A 26,218-nucleotide genomic window follows, 5' to 3' on the forward strand; every position below is an offset into this window, starting at 1 on the left:
GTACACATACAGTTTTTAAGATTCCCCTGGTTATTCTGATGAGCATCAACGGTGGTGAAAAGAATATTATCACTATTTTAAAGTTTTCAAAGGAAGATTAGTTCATTTTATTTAAAAAATCTTATTAATGGCAATTACTTGGCTTTAAAAAAAAAAATGCAACCAGAAGGGCATAAGTACAAAAAGAAAAATGACACCAACTGAAATGGCAGTTTGAAAACAGAAAACTGAAAGGCACATGTTAGAAGAGATCGATAAACTGCTTCTTTCTAGAAAAAACTATTGTCTTTTTTATTTATCTCAAAGAAAGTGACAGACGGTAAATGGAAGGGAAGTTCACAATAGGAAAGAGGAAAGAGAAAGGTAGTACTCTGAATTTTTGCATTAAGTTTTATAATTAGCTTTTCTACTAAGCAAGCAGCACCACAAGCATTGCTTTAATAGATGCCTAAATAAACATGGTGCAAATAAACCAGAGACCCCTTCGATCTTTCCTATATTTAGGAAAAATCATATACTATGAAGGAAATTCAGTCTATGGTTTGCATTTCTTATTGCCCAAAAGACCAACTGTAAATTCAGTTCTCAACTAACACCACTGTCAATTATTAGCTTAAAAAGAGATATCATTGTTAAATAAATTTAATAATAAATCTAAACACACATGTACACATAATTCAGGGGGACAGAAATGTTTATTTTTCATTAATCTTTTGAATACAATCATCGTAATTTTACAGGTTTAGTTTAGTTGCGAACTTGACTAATAACATTTCCAAGAGTTCACAATTTCAAGGCTAAGGTTCTGATTAAGGTATCATGGTTACAAATGAAATATAAATGAAGTATTTAAAAAAGGCTAAAAGCAATCTGGCCTCTTTAAAAATATATATAAATGGAAAATGGCCAGGCATTAAACTTAGTAACATTAAGTACACTTTAGTACTACAGCAAAGAGATCTCCACTAGAGATCAGAAGGAAGCACCACTATTTTCTTCTATGACGTGTATGTGTTGGTCGTGAGCATGCTAGTATGAATAAGGCAATGTGTCAAGCACTGGCATACAAATGCAGCTAAAGGTGCTGAAGGAAGGCAGTGGGGCGGTGCAGGCACACAGCAGGGAGCTCTTCCCCTTGACACATTAGTCATCTTCTCCACAGAGCAGCAGAAGAGCTTTCTTATAGTCCCCAGATGTATCTCCCTGAAACCAAATGTATTCCATTAACCTCCATGACTCACAGAAGCCGTAGAAAATTTTAAAACTAACAAATAACTGGCAACAAATTTTATTCATAAGACTCTTCTCCCAAGTGGGTAATCTCTGTGACTTTCACATCAGGAATGTTATGCGGGGAGTTTCCTACCAATGTAACCTCAGACACTCAGTATTCCCTCTGGTAACACAAAGAACTGGGAAACTTTAACAACTATAGTCAAATCAAGCCTTCTAAACAGAAGTTTCTATCATTGGTATATATCAGCTAACACGGGCAGTGCTGGGGCTGCAGGGCTGTCATGGCTCTCCCTCCGAGACAGAAGGGCAGGACATGCTTTGCATCTGCTTGTCTCACATGCAGACATGCATGATAAATTAATGTTTCAAGCTAAAAGTGCATGGGTAAACTCTCTGGTGTCCTTTGGGCTAGCCAAACCACACACATGCTAAACTAAAAGCTTCTGCTCAATTGAAATCTTGCTTTGCACATGGTCCACATTAACCTTTATTGGAAAAAAAAAAAAAAAAAAAGTCAAAAGACTTTAAGCTAAATATAATTATAGGCCACAGAGCACCTTGTTTTAAAAAGAACAAAAATGATACTAATACCTAGGGGCTCCTTACTCCCAATATGACCTGGTTGGCTCTTTCCTGAATTAGAAACCAGCATCAGAGATAAGGTGATAACAGACGACAAAGAAAGGAAAAGCCCATATGAAATAAAAGAAGGACTAATAAAGACAGCTGGAACTGATAAAAGACAGAAAGAACACATTATTATCATAGGCAAGGGGTTTGGTTTGTTGAGTCGTCTGTCACCACTACTAAATAATGCTTCTGAGTTCACCAAGAGCCTCAGCCACATCAATACCCATGCTTTCACTTGGGAGCCATCATCTCTACTTCAGGAAACATTATGCTAAGCTTTTTAACTCATTGCTCTAATCGTGTCACTAAAATTTTAAACTTAACACAAGAATCAGGTTCTCTTAATCCTTGTCTTTCATGCGACATACTGGTCTGTTTTGGATTCTCAAACATAATTTAAAGAAAGGTTCTACTACCTTAATCATGGAATAAAGAGAGGTGGCAAAATTCTTCCTAAACTCCTTCCTGATGTTAAACAGATCAATCTCACTCCTGGAAACCATGACTCTGATGAGGGTATGATCATCTGTCCCAGCTCCCTTTAAAAAAATAAAGAGAGGCACAATGCTTAAAAACTTCAAACATAGGATCAAATGCTCCCAGGTGCGGGTGAATCAATAAGGTATAACAATTTAGTAGAACTGGGTTGAATGTTATAAGGGAAAAATTCCCAAGGTCTATCATCTAAAACATAAACAAAAATGAAGAATAATAATTAGAAAGAGAAATGTATTAGACAGAAGGTTCATGGTCTCCACTTACCTTCATAGCATAATAGAGGGTCTCTGCAAGGTAGGCAGGTATACTTCGAATAGATTTCACTAAGAAAATAAACAATACAATGGTCAAATGCTATTTTGATATGTAAAGGATTAAGTAATTAAAAATCAAGTGCTGCTTCCTGCTTATAGCTCTACTTCTATAAAAACACAAAAGTACCAGAGGCTAAAGAGCTGTAAGCTAATCTGATTTCCTCACTCACCAAGTATTTTCTTAGACACTGGCTTGGGTTTTCCTTGGAGTTCTGAGGTCTGCATAGAAAGGCATGGAGAATAAGGGCACAGGTTTTTCTATGCCCCTTGGTTCTGTGAGGCCTTTTTGGATACTGCAGTTTGGGCAGCCTGGATTATCATAATACCACAACATTCTTCATCAAATTATACAAATCCTTTGGAAGTTTTCATTCCAAGACATTCAAGCAAATAATACAAGATTACTACACTGTCTAATTTTTTTAAACTCTTGGGCAATCTTCCTATACTCTCTACATATTCTTTAATATCAATGATTCACATAAAGCAGCATGAGATTTATCCATTTCAGTACAAAAACAGATAAATCAATATCAGAAAGGATCTCTTCTATGAACATGTACATGTTAAATGTAGGTTGGGGCTGCTCAGACCTCAGTCTGCTTAGCTTCAGAAAACCTACCATGAAAATTCCTTAATATACAAAAATAATCCTTGCATGTGGAGATTTCTTAATTCTCCCTTTTCTAAGTCTTAAGAAAAACAGCCACCAGTAACTGAAAATGTCTTAATTTGTATGTGTATTCTAATTATGAAGGACCTGTCTAAAAGTTTTCTGGTGAAAGTACATTAACTGTGTACTCAAGTGAAAGGCTACTTTTAGAGTTCATTCATGCACATCTTTAGCTGTCTCCTGAAGACAGAGAACACAAAAGTGTGAGCTCAAGGCCAAATACTTGGAACAAACAGCAGACAGAGGCTCACTGCAGACCCATATGAACAAAAGGACCACAGGAGACTCACAAACTAGATTCTCCCTAGCTTTGGAGAGTACATAATACTGCAATCAACTGCACAGATTCAGTTCTCCAATTTTTCCAGATTATTCTGAATATTTAATTAAAATAAAACTAAATTATTTAATTTGAAAACAACCATCATCACATCTTCTATTACATCAAAGATATTCTTCTTTTCTAAACCGGATGACAATTTCTTAGTCTGCCTCAAAGCTGCGAGAACAATATTCAAAAAAACTCTAAAATTCCACAGGTAACAGAAATAACGTTTACAAGCCTCTGAGATAATGTCCACGACATTTCAGGTTTATCAAGAAATAATATTTTTAATGCAGCTTCCAAATGATTTTTAAACAATTATCTTAGTATTTCCATAGGATTTAGATGAACTAACCAGACAACCCTGTATTTCCAACATCAAAATAAATTTCTGAATTGGAAATTTGGGAGTTTGCTTCCCCTAAATATCTTATCAAGCTCTTCCTTTCACACCTAGGTGGTTATTTTCAGATGCAGCCTCAATTGAATAAAATACTTTAGCTCTTACCACCAAAAATATCAATACATTGTAAATCACCTACCAACAGCAAGGAGTAGTTGCTCTAAATTGCCAGAAGTCTCGCGGTCAATGGTTTCCTCAATTTGAAATCCTGATATAGTCATGTACTTGTCAAACACTAGAAAAAATAAAAATGATTCCCTAATCATATAAGGATCACTCATTCCAGAAAGTTGTTATTTACTCTGATTAGGTCGTGTCTTACTGAACACAAATCTCCGCTTCTTCCTTGCTGACAGAACCTTGTGCTCAAAGCCTCAATGTGCCAAGCCCTAAGCAATGGATTGTAAATATACTTTGTTCACTGATTGCCAGCCCCCTTAATAGTTATAGCCAATGAGACCTAAACGTAAATCTACTGGAGGGGATGCTGAGAAATCTCCTCACTTACAAAGTGATACACAGATATAACTAGTTTACCCTTTCCTTTCCTTCCTGCTGTGAAATGGTTAAGTTTGGAGCTAGAGCAGACATCTTGTGATAATGAAGAAATGAATATGAGAAAGAAAACCAAAACACTAGGGATAATGGAGCAAAAAAAAAAACCAGAAAGATCTCAGGTCCTGCCAAATCAACCATGGAATCCCACCTCTGGAAAAAAAGCCCAATTTTTAAAGCCACTATTAGGGTTCTCTGTCACTTGCACTAAATTCATTCCCAACTGATACCACAAGTGCTGATGACTGTCCAGAGATAAGGTCGTGGGTACCAACCTCTAGGAGGAAATACGTGTAGTGAGCCACTACTCAGTGATGTGTGACTATGAGAGGAACAATCTAGAGATCTGACCTCCCTTGCCATCCTCCAATAGTGAAGGGTGGACTCAGGATCTCTAGTTTGTAAAAGCTACAACAGCGGCAAAAACAATGTTGAGATTTCTCCAGGTCACCAAAAGGAAGAAACACAAAAATTGATTCATTCTCTAAGTCCCTGCTATGTAGCAGGTATTCTGTCACACTGGCTCATGCACTTTCCAAATTTACCAATGTGCCCCATACAGATTTTTTTTCACTCACCCTTTCTCAAATGAGACACACTTCGTGTTCCAAAGATGGTGATAAACTTTTCTTCATCTGTCCCCCATTTAAGTTCTCCAGCCTGAAATAAAGCCTGCAGAAATTTCAAACTCAATTAATAAATTGTTCCTCCATCTCATTTCCAGGTTCCTAAACACACTTGTTTTTTACTCCCTGAATTTTAACTCACTTGATTCATCATCTTGTATTAATAGTTCTCATTTCTAATGTTTCCTACTCTGAAACTCAGCTTACTGAGTCTGGAGCAACTTTGGAGCTTGCCACTGAACTGTGCCACAGAAGATTCATGGGTCCAAGCAACAAAGCACGGCAATGGTGCAAGGTTACATGTTCCCAAAATGTCTGCCATAACCTCCAATCTTTCAGAAGCAACAGTATGGGTCAGGGGAAAGTTATGACTACCTCACTGTTGATACATCCATTTACAGACTGGGAAAGGATTTAACTGGAAGCCAAATTGTCTGCCTTTTCTGTTTTGCTTGTTGTATAGCTGTTCAATAGCACATGAGTAAGAGTACACTTCATATTTTCTCTTTACAACTGAGATTTAACCAAGGCTAGCTATAAAATGTTTTCATATTTCCAAAGATCACAATAAATTTTTAAAAGGTTGTGGGTATAGCACAGTGCCTGGCATATAGAAGCACTCAATAAATAGTGGTTGAATAGTTTGAGTGCCCGTACTTCCTTTTTGACATGGGGAAAAAAATATGCTTTCTTGTGCTCATATAACTGCCTAAAAAAATAAGCTTATATACAAACATCAACATTAACTCTGAATCCACTTATTGACATGAGAATAATTTATTAAAACCCAAAGAATCAACCTTCACAATGACTGTACTATCCTTTTATTCATTTCAAACTAAGTCTACATATTAAAGCAAGATGAATGCAATTTGCTGAGGCTGCTACTTGCAGCTGGCCTTATGCCCATAAGCAGCAATCCAAATAAAGACAGGAAGTGATAATAACGGGCTTGAATATAGAAGTTTTGATCACCGTATGTTTAAAAATGTAGATTATGGTGGTAAAGATCTACTTTTTATTATATTTCTGGAGAATAAGAAAAAAATGAGACTCATGTATCTTTACGCTCAATTTTAAAACTAATTATTTTAATGATAAAAATGAATAATATCAATTCTGGCCATGTGAACATGCTCTTAAAACCTGAAAAGACAGTAACTCTGAAAGTCATGCATGTATCTAAACTTTAGAACTGTATCATGATGACACAGACCTTTCTTAAAATAACTTTTAAAATCTAATTACAAAAACAATACAAATTCATTGAGAAATTTTATAAAACTAAGAAAGAACAAAAATAAGAAAATAGAAGTTGCAGCCTAGGCATGGTGGCTCATGCCTGTAATCCCAGCATTTTGGGACGCTGAGACAGGTGGATTGCTTGAGCCCAGGAGTTCAAGACCAGCCTGGGCAACACGTCAAAACCTGTCTCTACTAAAAATACAAAACTTATCCAGGCACGGTGGCAGATGCCTGTAATCCCAGCTACCCGGGAGGCTGAGGCAAGAGAATTGTTTGAACCCAGGAGGCAGAGGTTGCAGTGAGCCTAGATCATGGCACTGCACTCCAGCCTGGGCGACAAGAGCAAGGAGGAAAGGAAAGAGGGAGAGGGAGGGGAGGTGAGGGGAGGGAAGAGGGGACGGAAAGGAGAAGGGAGGGGAGGGAGAAGGGAGGGGAGGGAGAGGGGAGGGGAGGGAGAGGGGACAAGAAGGAGAAGGAAGGGGAAGGAAAGAGGAGGGGAAGGAAAGAAAAGGAAAAAGGGGAAAGGGGAAAGAGAAAGGAAAGAAAAGAAAAGTTGCTATTAATATCAATATCCTGAGGGTGCTAGTTACTACTTCTGGTATATTTCTACATGTAGATAAAATATACAAATATGTTAACACCTAAATGGGTGAGGGACTCATCTTGTACAATATCACAGACATTGATGCACACACTTCTTATCAACTGTTTTAAATGTCTAGAAATGTTCTCTAGTAGGTACAGGAGTTAAGCCTGTTGTATGGCAATAACTAGTGAGATGTCAGTTATTTTTACCACAATGTTTTAATTTTCTTGGGAGAATTATGTTTGGGATCAATATCTATTGTAAAACTATTATTAAGTAATCATATGCAATAATAATGATGGCTTCTTCATGTAAAACAATGATATTTACCAGTTTTGTTTTAATCTAAGTATCTTTTCTTCTAAATGAGGATGCCCAATATTCATGGATCCATCTGGATGAGGGACTCTTACACCCCTTCCCTAAGCTTTACGGTTCAGCCTGAGTACAGTTTCATAGGCCCTGGCTCAGTGCAAAGGATGAGTCTTTGGAGTCAAAACAGATGTGGTCTATCTGCAAGATCTCAGATGAACTACTTAATCTCCTCTTCAGCCTCAGTGTATATAGTCATTAACGGAGATTACATAACTTACATAATGCATTGAACAGTGTCAGGTAATCAGTAGCAAGTGCCCAGTAAACTGATTACTTCTCCTTCTCCCTCTTTCCTCTAAGAGTTTGACTCTCCCTCCAGAGAAAGAATAAAACAAGGATTTACTGGGGAAGAAGGTAAATCTGTTTTAATGCATTAAAAATATTAAATCAATTTAACACATTAAAAATGTTAAAAAGTGGATTATCTACAAAATGTTCAGTTCCCAAGTGAATGACTCACTATGGCTTATCAAACCTCTCAAATAACAGAAATCCTCTTAGTGCCAGATATCAGCAGAGACAAAAATGCAAAAGCTTATAAAACGGCCCTTTAGCTGTCTCAGCTTACTCTCAATTAAGAAATCCCAAATTCTCACTAGTGATAACAGTCCAGCTGCCCTTGCTACAAGGTACAAGTTGGTGTGTTCCTTTTTATAATGCCAAAAGATTATTTGTTTTCAACAGGTTTATTAATTAATAATAATACATTTGAAAGAATCAAAAATAATAGCCAGTGTAACATGTTCTGTGTTGCTCCTAGTCACTAGAAGGTTAAGAAAAGCCTGGATTCCATTCAAGGGATATTTTAAAGTAACTCCATAAAGCAGTTTTCACATGTACAGTCTCACATCTACTCTCAGGGTTTTGAATGGTTATATCCACTGCATGACACCTAAGTGTCACCTATACAGCCTCAGTAATCAAAGGACCAAGGATGCAGGCATTACCTGAGAGCGTGTTCAAAATCCAGACTTCCAGCCCCTGCCCAGACCCATAGAATCAGAATCTGCAATTAAAGGTCCCCAGGTGCTCCACATGCCCATGAAAGTTTGAGCAGCAGCGCTATCCAGTAAGTGCTCCAAGGAGAGAAATCAATGAAAACAAGGTTAAAATGTACTGTTTTCCCCTCAGGAGCCTCATACTGCAGCAATGCTCTCATTACATCACCAACTATGCTGGGAAATCTGCCCTCTGCTTGTGAATGCAGGCCTCACTGTAGACATCTGAGAGAACTAGAGTTGGTTTCTTACACTGTGACCCTGAAAAGCTCCCAGAACTCCTATCCTACTCTTGACAGTAGGAATGAGAGAATCAACACTATCTCCTAGCAAAGCCACAAACAATGCTTGGAAAGCAGTAAGATCATCTCAGTACTGAACAAAGCCCCTAACAGGAGTACAACTGTGGGTTGCTCTAGCCCTCTCCCCGAAAGAAGGTGGAATTAAGCTAGATCTATGCTTGAGTTGATATTTAATAAGCCCTTTAATGATAGAGAAAATCAGAGAAGGCACTAATACTCAAGAACACTGAATATCTTATAGTGAAATATTCTTATAGTGAAATATTAATATTCAAGAACACTGACTATCTTCTAGTGAAAGAGAAAGAGCTTTGGAGTCAGGCCTCGTTAGGAATTCCAACTCCACTGCTATTCAGTGGAAGCCATGGGTTTGTTTCTTTATCCATAAAAGGGAAATTGCCCCTCTCTGGTAGAGTTATGTGCTCATTCATTCATCAGTTATTTACTGAGCACCTACTCTATGCCAGAAGCTGAGGATACAATTGAACTGACAGCTCAGGGGGCCCAGGAAGGCAGTCAAGTAAATAGGTGGCTTCCAGAGAAGGTGGCAAGAACTGTGACAGGAAGCCTGGGGGGGCTGTTTTCCCTGTGAGGGGCACCTAACTCTAAAGTATCTAAGCTGAAGACTGACTCTTGAAGAGGACTCAGGTGAAGCGGGGTGGGAGGGGCAAGAGGGCAGAGAGAGCATGTGAGAGAGGCTGGAGGCATAAGTAAACAAGACACAGATAACAAAGGGGCTTGTAACCCATTCAGGAACCCGGACTTTATCCTGAGGACAATGGAACCACCAGAGTCTGAAGGGGCTGGACACAATTGGCTTGCATTTTCTAAGACAGAGTGAAGCAAGAGTCAAATATTGCACAGAGAGCCCTCGGTAAACATTCAGTTCTTTTTTTCTCTCCAGCTAGACAGAAATGACAGCATTCTGAAACCATTATAAAATCAACCTACCTAAAAGAATAACCGCTCTCCTCTTTCCTGTTAGCAAAGTGAGATCGCACATCCATGGGTTGTTCCACTGGAGGAATGGATATGGCTCTTCCTTTTTCAATGATACATGACAAACAACCAAGAACTGTATACAATTGTATCTTGTAATTGAAACATGTGACCAGAAAGAGGTCTATGATTGGTGGTTCTAGGAACCCAAGTAATTCCTTTATTACCAATTTCCAGTTTTCAGCTCTCATGTTTCAAATTTCCTTTCCTATGTTTTAATAACTGTTTTATTAACCAGACTGAGACTTTATAGGGGTTTAAAAGTCACTTAACAGGAAATTTTCATTTGGAGTCACTAAAAAGCAGCTGACAGAAGACCAATGCTACTTAAAATTCTGTCAAAGGAAATGCAGAGAAATTTCCTAATACCAAAATAACTTGTCATCTCTTTCTTATGTAATTAAACACCACTTACTGTTAAATACTTTATTCTTTCTTCTTTATCTTCTCCTGCTAAGAGACCCACTGCATAATTGGCAGTGGAAGTAATAACACCTGTTTTTTGGTAAAATTCTCTATTTTGTGAATGTTCAATAATCACACACAAAAAAAAATGTCTAGTTGGAACTCACTATATATTTTATTTTATTTCGTTTCAGCTTTAAGGTAAAATATTTTGCTGACCAGGTCAGAATAAGAAAAAGCTACTTATGTAGGTCTTATGCTATGTAAAGAACCCATTAACGAGATTATCACTAGAAGCTATTACAACATACATTGTGATTTTTCATTACCACGAATTATTTCTTCATTTCTACAGCATAATAAAGTCATCATATCCTGGTGTCACTCACCTGAGCATCTTGTTCAACTTGAGCTTCATCAATTCCAGCATCAGGGTCTCTGTTAGCCTATGAGAGGTAATATGTCACAATACTGAACTATAGAGCATTCTCATTCAAAAGGAAAAATGGTCCACCTGATGGTTATTCAATAACACTCTTTCTTTAGGAATAATATGCTTTTATTAAGATCAATCCTGCACTATTTCACATTATCATCACACATTACTGTCCAAAACCAGTAATGACCCTCCTGATTTTAAATTCTATGAAAGAACAAGATACTGCTATCATTCTATGAAAGGAACAAGATATTACTATCTAAAACAAATGTATGAGTTAGCTGTTAAGAATTTAGACCAGATATTCTGAAACACAAACAAGCACAGGCAACATACAGCCAGAATCATCGCAGTAAGAATCAGCAAGTACCACAAATTATTAAAAGAATTTTAAGTGACCTTACTTAACTAGATTCAGCCCAGTCCAACTTCAGGCTTTTTAATCAAACTGTAATTAATCTCCACCCAATACCTGAAGGAGAACCACCAACATCCGCTGATAGTACCCTGAAGTGTCCCCCACCACATCATCTTCCAGGCTTGAGCCATATTCTGCAACAAAATAATTTCATACTTATTTACATCTTCTTTCAACTAGAAAAATAATCTTGCCCTATTAATCAAATGAAAGCGATGTAAAAGAAGAAATAATTATATTTGGTTAACATAAATTCCCTGTATTCCATCTCTCAATGCTCTAAGCAAATGCTTTCAGTGAGTGGTTGGACAAAAATGAATTAAAGTCTCCCAAAGGCACTCAATTCAAACTTAAATCAAGACTCAGCCATTTAGAAATTCTCTCGACCAACGTAGTCATTAATCTATAGATACATGATGGTACTGGAAAGTCTCCAAAACACAATCAATCGTAAGCTTAAACTCTGTTTTGCTTTCTTTCAAATCTTTTATATGGTTAGCTTCCAAATGTCTTCTATCTCTAATATTCTGAGATTTATTTCTTTGGGCATGGCCATCACTCCCCCTAATAAGGTATTTTTCCTCTGCAGAAATAAAGTTAACTCTGAGAGACAGCAATGATATTTTAAAGTATGCCCCCCTCCCAGCTCTATTTCCAGCTGCTCAATGTAAGGCCATATAAAAGGGGAGAATTGGGATCCACAAGAGTCTACAAGTCTTTTTCACTACTCTCAAACAGTTGCTATTAAAGGAAAGGAGGCCTTACTCTAAGGTATTTAAATATTTAATTATTATGCAAAAGCAAACGAACTTTAAAAGCCTGAAACTTCTATTTTTAAAGGCCCAGAAAAGTTACGTGTTTATTTCAACAAGTTACCCAAATACAAAACCTTGTAGGAATCTTTAATTCTTTCTTCTACACCAACACCTATAAATATTAACCATTAAATCCTATCACATGTTTCTCCTGTCCCTGATTTATCCTCCTCACACCTCTCACTAACCTAGGTTGGGCCACAATTCCTAAATACCTAGCTTACCTCCCACACACATAACTATCCAATTAGCCTCTCCTTCCTCCCTCAATTGTTCCTTCAGCACTCCACTGCTCATTCAGGAATTTACAGTGCCTGTGAATTAAGTCCAAATTCCTAATCCAGTCATGCAAAACCATCTATATCTGAGCCTAACCTCGCTTGTTCCATTTACCTCCCACAATGGACATGCACACATCCTCCCCGGCAGCCAGGCCCTCTCCGTCCCTCAATATACTCTCCACAGTCCAGTCTCCATGCCACTAAAGACAGGCATTACCTCACCCAAAAATACCTTTTCTACCTACTCAAAATGCATCTAGTCTTTTTTTCCCAGCTTTATTGAGTTATGATGGACAAATAAAAATTGTATATATTTAAGGTTATACACCATGATGTTTTCATATATGTGTACGTTGTGAAATGATTACCACAATCAAGCTAATCAGCATATCCATCACTTCATATAGTCTATATTTTTGTGTGGGGTGAGGACATTTAAAATGTACTCTATTCACAAATTTCAAGTATATAATAGTTATACTTTCACTATAGTCACCACGCTATACATGAGATCCCCAGAACTTATTCATCCTGCCTAACTAAAATCGTGTATGCTTTGATCAATATCTCACCAGTCCCTTCTCCCATTCACCCCACCCCTACACCCTAGCAAACACTGTTTTACTATCTGTTTCTATGAGTTCAATTTTTTTAGATTCAACATAAGAAGTGAGATCATGCATAGCTTATGCCTTGTGCCTAGCTTATTTCACTTTGCATTATGTCCTCCAGGTTTATCCATGATGTTGAAATGACAGGATTTCCCCTCTTTAAGACTGAATAGTACTCCTGTGTGTGTGTGTCTGGGTTTGTGTGTGTGTGTGTGTATTCTTTATCTATTCATCTGTCAATGGACACTTTGTAAACCCACCTAGTCTTGAAACTCTGCTGCATGTGTGATTTGCACCATGAAACCTCCCTAACATCCAAAGCTATGATGACCTCTCTCTTCTGAATGCATTATTGCATTTAATATTATTGGTATTTTACTTTAGCTTGAATTTTATTATCCTTTAAATATTGCAGTCATTCTGTCATGTCACCCCCTGAGGAGACTGCATGCAAACTGCTTGAGGACAGGAGCTGTGTTATGCACACCTTTTGTCACTCATGACAGCCTGTTAACACACTGCCAGACACATAGCCAGTGCTCAATTACACGGCTGAGTAGGACAGACCACACAGTTATTACCCCCTTTGAGCACACCATTTGTAATCCAGTAGCACAAAGGCTCTCATCAATGTCAACATCCCCAGAAAGAGATCTTTGAATAGTACATCAAATAAAGTTCAAAGTTGAGATACATGTATCACTTCTGCCTTAGCGGTTGGGAACTTACTGCCTATAAAAAGAGAAGCAGGATAGAGAGATTCAGCCCTTTAGAAAGGTAATTATACAGTTGCTCTAAACAATTTTTTGCTGTTTTGACTTGCTGTTTTGACTTGCTGGGTTAACAAAGCCATTTCTAAGATTAACAAACTAATGGCAAGATACAGCCCCTAGCAAAAGACACTAGGCTTGGAGTCTGTTGACTGAGCTGAGAAACTGGATAGTCTGACCCTCCTCAGTCAGCCAGGAGAAAGAGTTGGCTACCAGAAATCTGGTAAGAAAAGGACTCTCTACCTCTACTTTTTATTTCATTTTCTTGATTCTATTCATGGGACATATTTTAGGCTGAAATGCAGATTTCTGTTCATGAAAAAGACACACTAAAAAGAAAAATCAAAATGCAGAATATTTTATTCAAGCATTGCCATTAGCTAAGACAACATACATTTCCTCAAATGTATTTTATCAACTCTGATGTGGGAAAGGGTTTAGGTTTCTCTTCCAGAGTTCCAAAAGTACTTTTCATATAACTCCTAAATTTTGCTAGCACAAAGCTAAATATTTTTAAAGGAGGAAAAACCATTTTTACCTTAATGTTAACATAAAGACAACCTGTATATCTCTACACTAATTGCAAATCCTATGCAAAAGTAAATTCCATCTTCAGCAGTAGCTTCTTATAAAATATTAAAATAGTAGAGGATAACAAGGCAGTCTTTTCCTTACTGAAGGAGAAAAATAGCTTGAATTGCAGGTCATTCATTCATTCATTCAACCATCATTTACTGCCTGCTTCCCATACCTACAAAGGACTGCATTCAAATCAGAGAAATGAAGGAAGTGACAGTGGAGGGGAAGTCAAAATATAACTCACAAACATTTACCTTCTTCATAAACTTGTTTGATGGCTCTTAGTTCTTCAGGTGTCCTTGAAGCAATAATTTCTGTCAGTACTTTTTCATTTGTTCCAGCTCCCTGTTTGGAGATTTTAATAGAGAAAACATGTCAATAAGATTAAAAAGAAAGTTATTTTCCCAGAATAGATGTTACCCAAATTGCATAGTTACATAAATATTATCCAGTATAACATGGATTTCTTTGTATATGAGTTCCATTAGTTATAGAAATAACAAGTTTTAAATGATTTTCTCTCCAAAGACCATTTTATTCTTTTTGTCTAATGGAAAACAATGTTTATCATGTGTATGTGTGTATATATGTGTAAGTACACATAACCAGTTACATAAATTTGTAACTTTTAATTTGATCAGTTAATTCTAGCTTAAAAGTAAAACATTTTCATGAAACATGAAGTAATTTTTTAAAAACTGAAAGAGTAAAAATGAAAACTTCATATAAATGTACATGGAAGAGCACTGATACTTAATAAGCACTTCAAAAGATAAACCCCTGACCCCCAAGTTAAGTGCTGTGCAGTCACAGGAAAATTCTACATCAAAGGTAACAATAAATATAGCATTGCTTAATTATTAGGAGTTAGAACAGTATAAAGGAATTGGGACTTGCTTTCTGGATTTTTGAAAAATCATTTTAGTTGGCTTTTATTTTTCTGCTTTTAAAAATCACATCTATATCATTAAACTAAGAGATGCAACAATATAGCTGAACTTAATTTTTTTTAAAAGATAGTATATTTAAGTCTTATTTTCTTTATATTTCTATTTTTGCCAAAAATCAAGCAGTGAAAAACCTAGAGTTCATTCTCTGGCAGAATTTCAACTACTGCTGACATTTCAGAAGTACTTAGCAAAAAAAGCACTTTTCTCAATAACTTCAGATTTTTGTTTATTCCAAAAGAATCACCATAGGAAAATGAAGAGACTGAGCACAAACCAGCTCCTATCAGGATGACCCTTCTCCTCTCTCCACTCAATCAGTAAGAATCCCTGAGGAACATTATTTCCTTGTTAAATCTCAAAATGCCCATTCAAAATCTAACAGTTAACAACTGAACTACTTTCTGTCCCATGAGCCTAAATAAATGTGTCAATGCTGTCTTATTTATACAACATTCCAAACACCAGTCAAGGGACTACACATTTAATTTTCGCTGCAACTGAAATTACAGCAAGTTTACCAGCTACTTCATTTTAGTGTTCAGAGGGGCAGGAAAGAAGGAAAGAGTATGAGAAAATATTTACCTTGAAAATTCTCTCTGAAGCTTTACCTTTTAACCTAAAATGATGAGCAATATTATCGTTCCCTAATCAGGCAATTTTCTATTGAAAAAGATAAAATAGCTCATCTGTAATATTTTTTAAACATCCTCAAAATCAGAAGACAGGCATGAAAATAAAATAGAAAAAGCTATAAAAATATTAAAATTTTAAATAGCCCAGTATTATTGAGTTTAAATCTACAAAAAGATGAAATGACACACTTGTAATTTTCTCCCTCCTTTACTACTTATTGCCTCCCAGTTTTGTCTTCCAAGCAACTCTCACTGAAATAATCAGATAAAATTTTTAAAATATAACAAATAAGAGAAAGTAATTACCAAAACAAAATAATACTATTTATGACAAGAATGTTCCTTTCACTCATCCTTTTTACCTTCAAGGCATGTTTCAGTTCATAAGCATCATAAAGCCGAGAGGGTTTCATCAGAGCCACAATTAATTTTTCAAATTTTCCAGTTAGTTCTGATTTCAGGTCATCCAGAAGATCCTAACCCACAGAAAATACAAATTTGTTAACCAGCAGAAATTGTAATAAGATTCTTCTTAAATATGAATGACAGTCCTTTGTTCTAATGAATTCTTTATGTTGCTGTCTCCAAGTAGAAGGTCCATGAGCTAAACAAAACCCCATAACCTTGAATAACATACTTTTAACCTGTGACCAAAATCTTAAACTAAAGCAAACCCACTTATACGTCAAGATATTTGTTTCTAAAAGATGTTTTTCTTAACTTGAAAAAAAACAAATACCTTTAAAAGTAGTCTAAAAATATTTTATAAAAATACTATTCTGAGAAACATATCTTCTTTTTAATTTCAAAAAATAACCGTAAAATGAAATTTACAAAGGACAACATTTAGTCTTTCATACCCAAACATAATAACTTCTTATTTTCTCTCAATATGTAATAACATTCAAATACATACTAGATTATAGTCATTGTTATGACTCCTGACCACTGGGAGATATCTGTTCCTATGGGGAAACTGTGTATGTAATTATGAAAAAATTATGTAATTGTGAAAAAAAAAAAAAAACAGTATTTCCTACCTGTAAGTTTCAGCATACCACACAACTAAAAATGGTGTTTAGAATACTTTCTTTTTTGCTTTGCATTTGTTTTCTTAGTTAAGCGATATACGTTTTCAGAATAACAAGACTACATTTAAGTTTTCCACGCATGCACTAATTCATTTAAATTTAAATAATTCAAATAATTCATTTAAATAATTCAAATAAATTTTTTTGAATTATTAATCAAATAAAAGCATTTAAATCAACTAATTAAAAATCCATTAGTTAAAATCATGACAAAAGGAACCAAGACTGTGACTGTGTTAAAACAAAACATATTTTAATACAGGCTTACACCTAGAAAACGGATAGTAAGACATCCATGTGAACGTGAGTGGGAAACACAGAGGAAAAGAAGAGAAACAGTTCTCACCACAGGATCTTTTGGCACCTCTACAGCATTAGGCAAGGAAAAACAATTATGTGAGGATAAGCTGGGTGAGTACTGTATCCCAAGAGCTGATAATTTAGAGGAGAGTGGAAAAGAAACAGAAGTAGGGTAGTCAGAGTCACAAAATAAATGATGCTTACAAAAGAATATCAGTATATTCCAAACTAGTCTTATAACTGATAGCTGTTCTCCCATTCTCGCTTGGGATGAAGTGTGGTCTTACCCTGCCAAACAGAGTCTTAAAAGCTGCAGAGATTTCCTGGCGCTGAGCGTTACTTCGGGATGTCAACAGAGTCAGGATGCTCTCCTCATCTGTGCCTGCAATTTATGGTTAACAATTACATTTTGGCTCCTACCTGCATATTCTCCCAATGATCTTGGCAATCCGCTTCCCAGTCACCTTATTTCCTTGCCTCTCCCTATGCGAATATAAAATATATTTTATGGCCGGCACAGTGGCTCACATCTGTAATCCTAGCTCTTTGGGAGGCCAAGATGGGAGGATTGCTTGAGGCCAGGAGTTCAAGACCTGCCTGGTCAACATAGTGAGACCCCCATCTCTTAGGAAAAAAAAAAAAAAAAAAATCTATATATATATATACACACACACACACATATATATACACACACACACACACACAAACACACACATGTATATACATAAATGTTTTATTAAACAGTTTATTAAAAATTTACAATATATAAAATGTTATGTTTCCAATATATTCTACCCCCCTATTCCCAACATATTGGGAAGTAGATGGAAAAATACTCCTGCCTTTTAAAAAACTTAGTGCACCTAGTTTTTTAAAAACACACAAATAAGTATGAGCTAAGGCAAAATGTGACAAGTGCCTCAGGAGAGATCTAGGTGTTAAATGGGACTCAAAGAAGGTTCTTCTAGCTAATAGGAGGTGGAAGGGAGTCTTGGAGAATGCTTCATGGAGAAGGTGACACCCACAAGTCTTAAAGGATGGAAGGATTGTGAAAGGCAGTGACGAAAGGAAGGACAGCTTTTAGAATGAGAGAAAAGCTCAGCAGTGGGGAAATACAGGGCTTTCACAAACGGCAGATAAGCCAGCATGGTTGGGTCTGAGAACACATTAAACAGTAATGGGAGATGAGTCTGAAAAGGTGGGCTGGATACAATGGAAGGACTTGTGGGGCCAGAAAGCACATGAACAGTAGTACAAAAAGAGCCTGAGCACAGGAGATCAGTGACACATGGAAATCCTTGAGAAGAGAGGTTTTTAAATGACTAGAAAAGAGGCTGGGGAAAGAGAAGAGACTAGCAGAATGTGAATGGGATATCTGATAGGGAACAGAGCTGCACAGCTGCTCACCTGCAGGAATGACTGCCTTATCGACTCGGGCCTCTACCACACAGGTGAGGGTGACAAGCTCAAAAGCACGGAGGCTGAATTTAACTGCCTGTTCAGTTCTAGAGACTGAATATTAGGGATGGTTTATAGCAAGCTTGTCCAACCCACGGCCTGCAAGCCACATGTGGCCCAGGACAGCTCTGAATGCAGCCTAACACAAACTCATAAACTTTCTTAAAACATTATGAAATTTGTGTGTGTGTGTGTGTGTTTTTTTTTTTTTTAAGCTCATCAGCTATCATTATTGTTAGTGTATTTTATGTGTGGCCCAAGACAATTCTTCCAATGTGGCCCAGAGAAGCCAAAAGACTGGACACTCTGGTTTATAGTATTATTTTGTTATCTTAACATATCTCTTCTCATACAGATTTCAGATCAAAATATTCTAAAATTAGTCTTACTGTAATTAATGACTTGTTTGGAAAAACAAATATCACATTTGCTTTAGAAAGAGGAAGCTAAATTTACCCAGGCCTTTCATGGCCTTCCGAAGAGTTTCTGCATCAGCCCGCTCATCAAATCCAGGGAAGTCAGTCACAGTGCCTCTGAGAACCTAATTCAGGAAACACAGTGGTATTATTCATATCATGACTAATACGACAAAGTACATAACACAAACAGGAAGCCGCTTGCTATATATCATATTCAGTCATTAAATAAATTTACCATTTGATAAGATTTGTGACCCCTTTTGAACTCGGAATGGAACCATTTACAATGGGAATTGGCAGGACCGATTCAGCACAGAAGCTATCCTGATCACCTGTAATACCATCAGTGGGAAGGCTGGCTCCCTCTTCTCTGTGACGAAACTCCACCAACACCTCCTGGTTCACAGAGGGCACGTCTTTGCAGGTTCCCTTCCCATTAAGTCTCACACCATTTTGATCTACAAGCATACTGAGCCCGCATTAAATCTTAATACCCTATCCTGAGTACTCAATTCTAAGCAGTGCTCTTGTTACGTGCCTTTTGATCTAAGTCCTGTTTCTGTATACTTACTTAGGGACTTTACGATAACCCAGCAAAGCCTGAAATGATAGTTCATGTGCCAGAGGAATAAAAATCTTTGAATTTAGAACTTTATAAAGGTGTATTGGAAGACATTCTTCATAAAGCTTCCTGTTACACATTACTTTATCATATATATACACTGCTTCTAATAACCAAAATATCTTCATATTTCAAAAAAAGTTAGTGATATCGGCTGGGCGCAGTGGCTCACACCTGTAATCCCAACACTTTGGGAGGCCAAGGCGGGCGGATCACAAGGTCAGGAGATCGAGACCATCCTGGCTAACACGTTGAAACCCCGTCTCTACTAAAAATATTAGCCGGGCGTGGTGGCAGGCACCTGTAGTCCCAGCTGCTTGGGAGGCTGAGGCAGGAGAATGGCGTGAACCTGGGAGGCGGAGCTTGCAGTGAGCTGAGATCGCGCCACTGCACTCCAGCCCAGGCTACAGAGACTCTGTCTCACAAAAAAAAAAAAAAAAAAAAAAAAAAAAAAGTTAGTGATATCATTAGATCCTGAGAGTCATAAGGCTTTATTAATATTGAGCCATAAATGTTTATCTTACGCTAAATGGAGGCTCCCAGAATTTAGTTTACCAATAAATGTTTTTGCGTTCCCTCAAAACTCCTGCTTAGGTACCATCTAAACTGAGAAACAAACAGCTAAAGGACTATAAAGCTAGCCTGGTTTACAATCTTACATGTCTTATTATAAATGCAAGAAAGCACAGTCACCAAAAAGGAGGAAAGCTTCTTTTCCATCTTAGCCTCCAATTGTTGCATATGCCAACAATAACATAATACTAATCAAATTTTAAAAGACGACAACAGAGAGAGATAGCCATGGTGAAGAACTTCCCCAGGGCACAGTGTCAAAGGTCAGTTCAGTGGTCTTCTCTCTTTAGTGGCACTAAATTAGCCTTCCTGAAAAAGTGGCACTCATGGATCCAGGAGATAATGACAAAGACTCTCCCTTTGTCCGCACTTTGAACAGGCCCCCCTGAGCCCTCTTCTCAACTAGTCCTTGTCATTGGGCCTCCTTTGCCTGCCTAGCAAGAAGCTTGCGAAGTCAGTTTAAGGAGGATACCCCTACTTTTGGTATCTGATCACCCTCTGTTATGAACTGAGTATCTGTGTCCCCTCAAAATTCATATGTTGAAACCCTACCCCACAACATGACAGTAAATAGGAGGTAGAGCCTTTGCAAGATAATTAGAATTAGATGAAGTCATGAAAGCAGGGCCCCCAAAATGAGATCAGCATCCTTGTAAGAATCTGGAGACAGCTTGCTTCTCTCTGCTGTGTCATGTGAGGCTACAATAATGTCTAGAAGAGAGCCCTCACCACACCCAACCATGCTGGCACCCTGAGACTTCCAGTCACCAAAACTTTGACAAATGAATTTCTTTCTTTATAAGCCACCCAGTATATAGTATTCTGTTACAGCAGCCCAGTGAACTAAGGCACCCTCTATATCTGATCAATTTCCTCATCCCCTCCCCCAACATCTGATCATCCTGGCCTGCCTTCAGCAAGAATCCTATTAAGTCAGTTTAGCACGAGTCCCCCTAACTTGATGTTTCCTGTTAGTAACTTCCCATGCACCGACCTCACTCTGCTTGTTAGATATAAATCCCCAATTGTCTTCACTGTATTCAGAGTTGAACCTAATCTCTCTCCCCTGTGGTAATAGTCATGACTTACATTGTAATATTCTTGACTGAGGTCTTCCTTACCACCAGGATAACTTTTTCTTCAACAGTAGTCCTTACCCTTGTTCAAGCAGAGAAGACACACTGTTCTTTCCTCTGAACAGGGGCAGCTATGAGAGAACTTATCAGAAAACCTGACCTCATGAAGCCCCACATGACCTTAACTCCTAAGTCAAGTGGTATGATCATGAGGCCAAAAGAATATAATTCAAGAGAAAAAGAGGTGTTTTCCAGGTTGATGTCCCAGCCCCAGGTTGTTGAAAGCACCACTGGCAGCAGCTTTCACTCCCTATTTGCCTCAGCTAAACAAGGGACTGTGGCCAACTAGGAAAAGGGGAAGGGGAGCCTCTCTCTCCCACCTGTCTCATGGAGAGGTTATGAAACTAAGCCAGAGCTGTTCATTCCACCAAGAGGGAAATCCACCCACAGCCAGGCTAGTCTCCATTTCCACCCCATCTAAGGAGCACAGATACATAAAGACCAATAGATTCCCTGCCATTCATTCGATACCTTAATCCATATGAAACTGAATGGTTGAATACTGACAACTTCATAAAAGGAGTTATAGTTTAGAAGAGAAATTGGTAAGATTTGAGAAGACGATGCTCAAAATTAGCCTGGGTTAGGAAAGTTCTTTCTCTCAGATCAAGTTACAGCTTCTCTTTAATAAGACCACTTCAAATTGATCAGTATCATTGTAAAAATGAATAAACTCCACAAGTTTTCTTAATGTGAGCACTTAGGACTGAATGCCCCTTGCAGTTCATCTGTCTTTTTACTCATTGACTCACCATCTTTTGAATGTCTCCCCGGTCCAAAGTATTATACTAACTACTAGTTAAAAGTCAGGATCCCTCAAGTTAAGTATGAAATGACAGGCATATAACTAATCAAGTGCAGTAGAATATGTACACACAGAGGCTGGATTAGGGCGATGTGAGCACATTTGAGAGGACTATATTGGGAAGTGTGAAAAGAGAAAAAATTCGGAAAAAAATTCCAAACAGTCTTGAAAGTTGCCTGTGAATTTGCCAGGCCAATCTGGTACTTTGGCTAAAGAGCTAAGTATTTCAACAGACTGGAACAAGCAGTAAGGTTGAAACAAAAACAAGGGAAAGGTCACAGTGAAGGGAGGGGAAGGGCATAAAAGCCATGCTAAAATGTGCAGACCTCATCCTGTAGGCAACAGGAAGCCACTGGAGGACACTCAGGCAGGGAAGAACAATGTCAACTCTGCACAGCAATATGCGTCTGGCATCAGTGGACACGATGGAACCGACTGTGCAAGAGTGACAAGAAGACTGCTTAGAAACTAACAACACAAAGAAGGAAAGGAAGACCTAAACAAAGGCAGGGACAGAAACAGGCCCCAGGTAGACAGGAACTACTTAGGGTGATTCTGTTTTTTGGATGAGAAAGAGGATGGCTGACTTTGCATTTCTCCATAGTAGGCTTGCGAGTTGTCTGCATACGCCGGTAGTAGCTGGAGGAGGCCACCATGCAAGACAATATTAATGGGGTGGAAAGAGCCAGAGGAGGAGGAAAGGGAAGGTGACCTACAATCAGAGTGGCAGCTAGTATCTGCTGAGTGCAGCAATGCACCAGGCACCGTGCACAGAGCTTCACATAGATCATCTCAGGGAAATCCCATCTTACAGACAAAGAAACATACTGGCTCAGAAAGGTTTTAGCAAGTGAGTCACCCAAATGACCATCAAACAAGCAAGTAGCAGAGATGGGACTTGAAGCCACAGGACCTTGGCTCCTGGGCTCTTACCCATAAAGCTACACTGCACTCCTAAAGGCAAGAAGAAAATCCAAGAAGGGTGATGGCATGGAAGCTGAAGGAGGCAAACGTTCCAAGAGGAAAGAAAGAGGAGGCAGTGTCCAATACCACAGGAAGTCAAGGAAGAGCTAAGAGTGAAAGGGTCCACTGGATTTGTAGGAGATCTTTGGTGGTGTTTAACAGTCTGGCTATAGGACACTCAGGAATGAACTGAGGGAAAGACCATCTCAATGAAACAACAGTTTGCAAACCAGGCTTTTAAAAACACAGTTAAGAAAAAAAAAAAAAAGGCTTGATAAGGTTTGTAGGCTATGAAGAAACTTCTGGAGAGACAGAGAGGTTAAAAACAGGGAGAGGTTAGAAACAGAAGAGACATGAGGGATTTGTCTAAAGAAAAAAGATATCTGACACCAGAGACTGAAGGAAATTAGGTGAAAGATGAATGAAGAAAAGCATCTTAAAAATCTCACCTACTAAGTATGAAGAAACAACTGCTGGTCCTCTTTTTGAGAGCTTTCTAGAAATTGTGAAACACTTTTGCTACATTCCACACAGTCAGAGTCACCCACCAAGGATAGCAAAGCCACGTAGCGGTATTAAGAGACCAGATGTGAATCAGAGAAATGAGTCAGAAGGGCAGAACCCTTGTTTGGACATCCTGCGCAAACCCCATCACTGCCCACACAAAACTGTCTGCAAATGTGACTTTAAATGACTCATTCAAGAGGGCTTCCCCTGTTTCCTGGAGTCCCCACACTTTACCCAGATTAATGCCAACTCTTAAGTAGGTACTGTTCCCTCACCCATTCACCCATCCTCAGTTCATCTTCAATTCCCTTTATCTGCTACCACCAATGCCTTACGAAGAGAATTATAATATATTCTTAGATAATACTTGGCCGAAATATACAATTCACTCTTTTAATTCTCACCTTCAAAAATATCCATTCTTTAGGTCTATAATTTTGTTGGCTTTTTTTTCTCTAAATGAAAAAGTTCTTTACCCGCAAGGACTAGGTATGCCAAAATAAAATGAATAAAACCAACCAAACAACAAGGGAAGGGTTGCTTTTCTAGACACAGAACTTAGACATAAATAACAATTTCAAGTTTAAAGATGAGAAAGTATTCACCTGTCTGGAACATTTTAAATAAAGCCTTCCTGAAGACACAGAAAAGGACTAAACTCTCTTTGTACTCCAGTTCCATATAATCAATATTTACTCAAATACCGCACCCCCCCACCTCCAGCATTCCACGTAATATTAACTAGGAGCTGGAAATCATGAAGCAAACCACAAGCTGAGCAACTGCTAAGCTGCTATGCAGTGATTTTTAAGGGTGGTTCTTCTGAGGCCCAGGTTTCCAAAGACCTTGGAGCCACTCCAAAAAACAGTAAGCTGGGAAGACAATTGCCTCCCCACTCCATGTACGTACACTAGGGCCCTATCTTATGTACGTATTAGAGGCCCGTTAATATTTCCTCCAATAATGGTTCCCGCTAATGAGAAAATAAATTATTTATCACTGTACTAAGAAAAAAATAAGAAGGGCATAAGAGAGGGAAATGTCAGTGTGACCTGATTATGCTTTGAGCTGCAAAGCAAAATAAATATCAGGGAAAAAATTAGGACCTCCAAGAAGACTGAGGACTACAAACACATCAGAGGTCAGAGATATGCTCTCAACCCCCAATCCTAACCCTTGCTCTAATCCCAACTCAGAAAAGGTGAATGATACAGTTCAAAGTGTTAAACTCGAACTGGCCTATTGCTTACTTTTGTGTAATTTCCTTTCCTTTCCATGCTCTATCTTACTTGTTTTTGCTTCTTTCCATTTGTCTATCCATCCTACCACCTTTGACCTGTTTCTTAAAATCAAATGCAAGGGAAAAAAAAAATCACTGGAGAACAGACTAAGTTGTTTGCATCGTGGTAGAAAAGAAGGTTTTGATAACAGAGTGAAGATTTGTAAAATGATTTAAATTTTGTTGTGTATTTCTTTAATGCTCTGTGTTTAATGTTGTGTCTCTTTACCAGTGGAAGAATGACTTCCCTTGGCAAACACCAATAAAATGGGAAGTTAAATTGTGTGCTCCTATAAGTTGCCCAAGAATAAGTCCAGTGATGTCTTGAGTGAGTTAAAGTGAGCAGGTGGCATTGGCCTCCCATGAGTTCACATTGGAGGTCAGAGGAGAGTATGCTCTTTTACCAAATTGTTCCATTGGGCATTCCATGAATAACAGTTGAAAAGTTCTATCCCTTCCAAGACAGAGCTTGATTTCCATACCTCACTGCAGTTTCACTCCATCATGCCAAACTCTTTCACACCCCTAAGTATTTATTTGCTGTTGTTGCCTCTCTGTATAATGGCTTCCCTCCTTTGTCCCATACAAAGAATGCCAGCTAAGTAACCTCAATTTCCCCTTCTGTGAAACAAAAATAGTAATACCTATTTCCAAAACTATGTTATGAGGACTAAATAATGCACACAAAAGACTTGGCAATGCATCTATTATATCAATAAATCTTAGATCCATTTCCCATTGCGCTCATTTTTAACAATACTTGGCACACAGTGAAAATGCAAAAGCCTCATACATTCATGAATGCATGCATGGATGAAAAAGAGAACAGTTAAGAACTAATGTCCGGCCAGGCGCAGTGGCTCATGCCTGTAATCCCAGCACTTTGGGAGGCCGAGGCACACGGATCACTTGAGGTTAGGAGTTCGAGACTAGCCTGGCCAACATGGCGAAACTAAGTACACTAAATACTACTAAATAACTACTAAAAATACAAAAATTAGCCAGGTGTAGTGGCACATGCCTGTAATCCCAGCTACTCGGGAGGCTGAGGCAAGAGAATCACTTGAACCCAGGAAGCAGAGGTTGCAGTGAGCTGAGATTGCGCCACGGCACTCCAGCCTGGACAAGAAAGCGAGACTCCATCTCGGGGGAGGAAAAAAAAAAACAAAAAACTAGTGTCCAAAGAAATGAAGCCAGGAGTATAATTCCTCGCAATTAATCAACTGATGATATGTTTACATATTATGTAAATTAACTAAACTGAAAGACTGGGTCTAAGAAGTACTTAAAGCAAAGGTCTTAGGAGCCCTAATTTTTAAAAAACAGATGCATTTGTGAAATTTTAGAATAGTATGAAGGTTATATGAATAAAATGTATTTCAGGAATGAATCTATGCCAT

At 38.0% G+C, this 26,218-nt stretch overlaps 1 protein-coding gene across 1 annotated transcript in view; it reads right to left on the minus strand.

The window, feature by feature from the left end:
* Positions 1–676: 676 nt before the first annotated feature.
* ANXA5 (annexin A5) overlaps positions 677–26,218 on the minus strand; it is a 29,138-nt gene continuing 3,596 nt past the window's right edge. Inside the window, exons 3-13 of the mRNA XM_002815104.6 lie at positions 18,971–19,055; positions 17,344–17,438; positions 16,028–16,141; positions 14,338–14,428; positions 11,082–11,161; positions 10,560–10,616; positions 5,213–5,306; positions 4,219–4,314; positions 2,629–2,687; positions 2,283–2,405; positions 677–1,203 (exon numbers count right to left, since the gene is read on the minus strand). Coding sequence (XP_002815150.2) covers positions 1,144–1,203; positions 2,283–2,405; positions 2,629–2,687; positions 4,219–4,314; positions 5,213–5,306; positions 10,560–10,616; positions 11,082–11,161; positions 14,338–14,428; positions 16,028–16,141; positions 17,344–17,438; positions 18,971–19,055 — 954 coding nt within the window. The 3' untranslated portion in view covers positions 677–1,143. The remainder of the gene's footprint in view (positions 1,204–2,282; positions 2,406–2,628; positions 2,688–4,218; positions 4,315–5,212; positions 5,307–10,559; positions 10,617–11,081; positions 11,162–14,337; positions 14,429–16,027; positions 16,142–17,343; positions 17,439–18,970; positions 19,056–26,218) is intronic.

Source organism: Pongo abelii, chromosome 3, assembly GCF_028885655.2.
Source record: "Pongo abelii isolate AG06213 chromosome 3, NHGRI_mPonAbe1-v2.0_pri, whole genome shotgun sequence".
NCBI lineage: Eukaryota > Metazoa > Chordata > Mammalia > Primates > Hominidae > Pongo > Pongo abelii.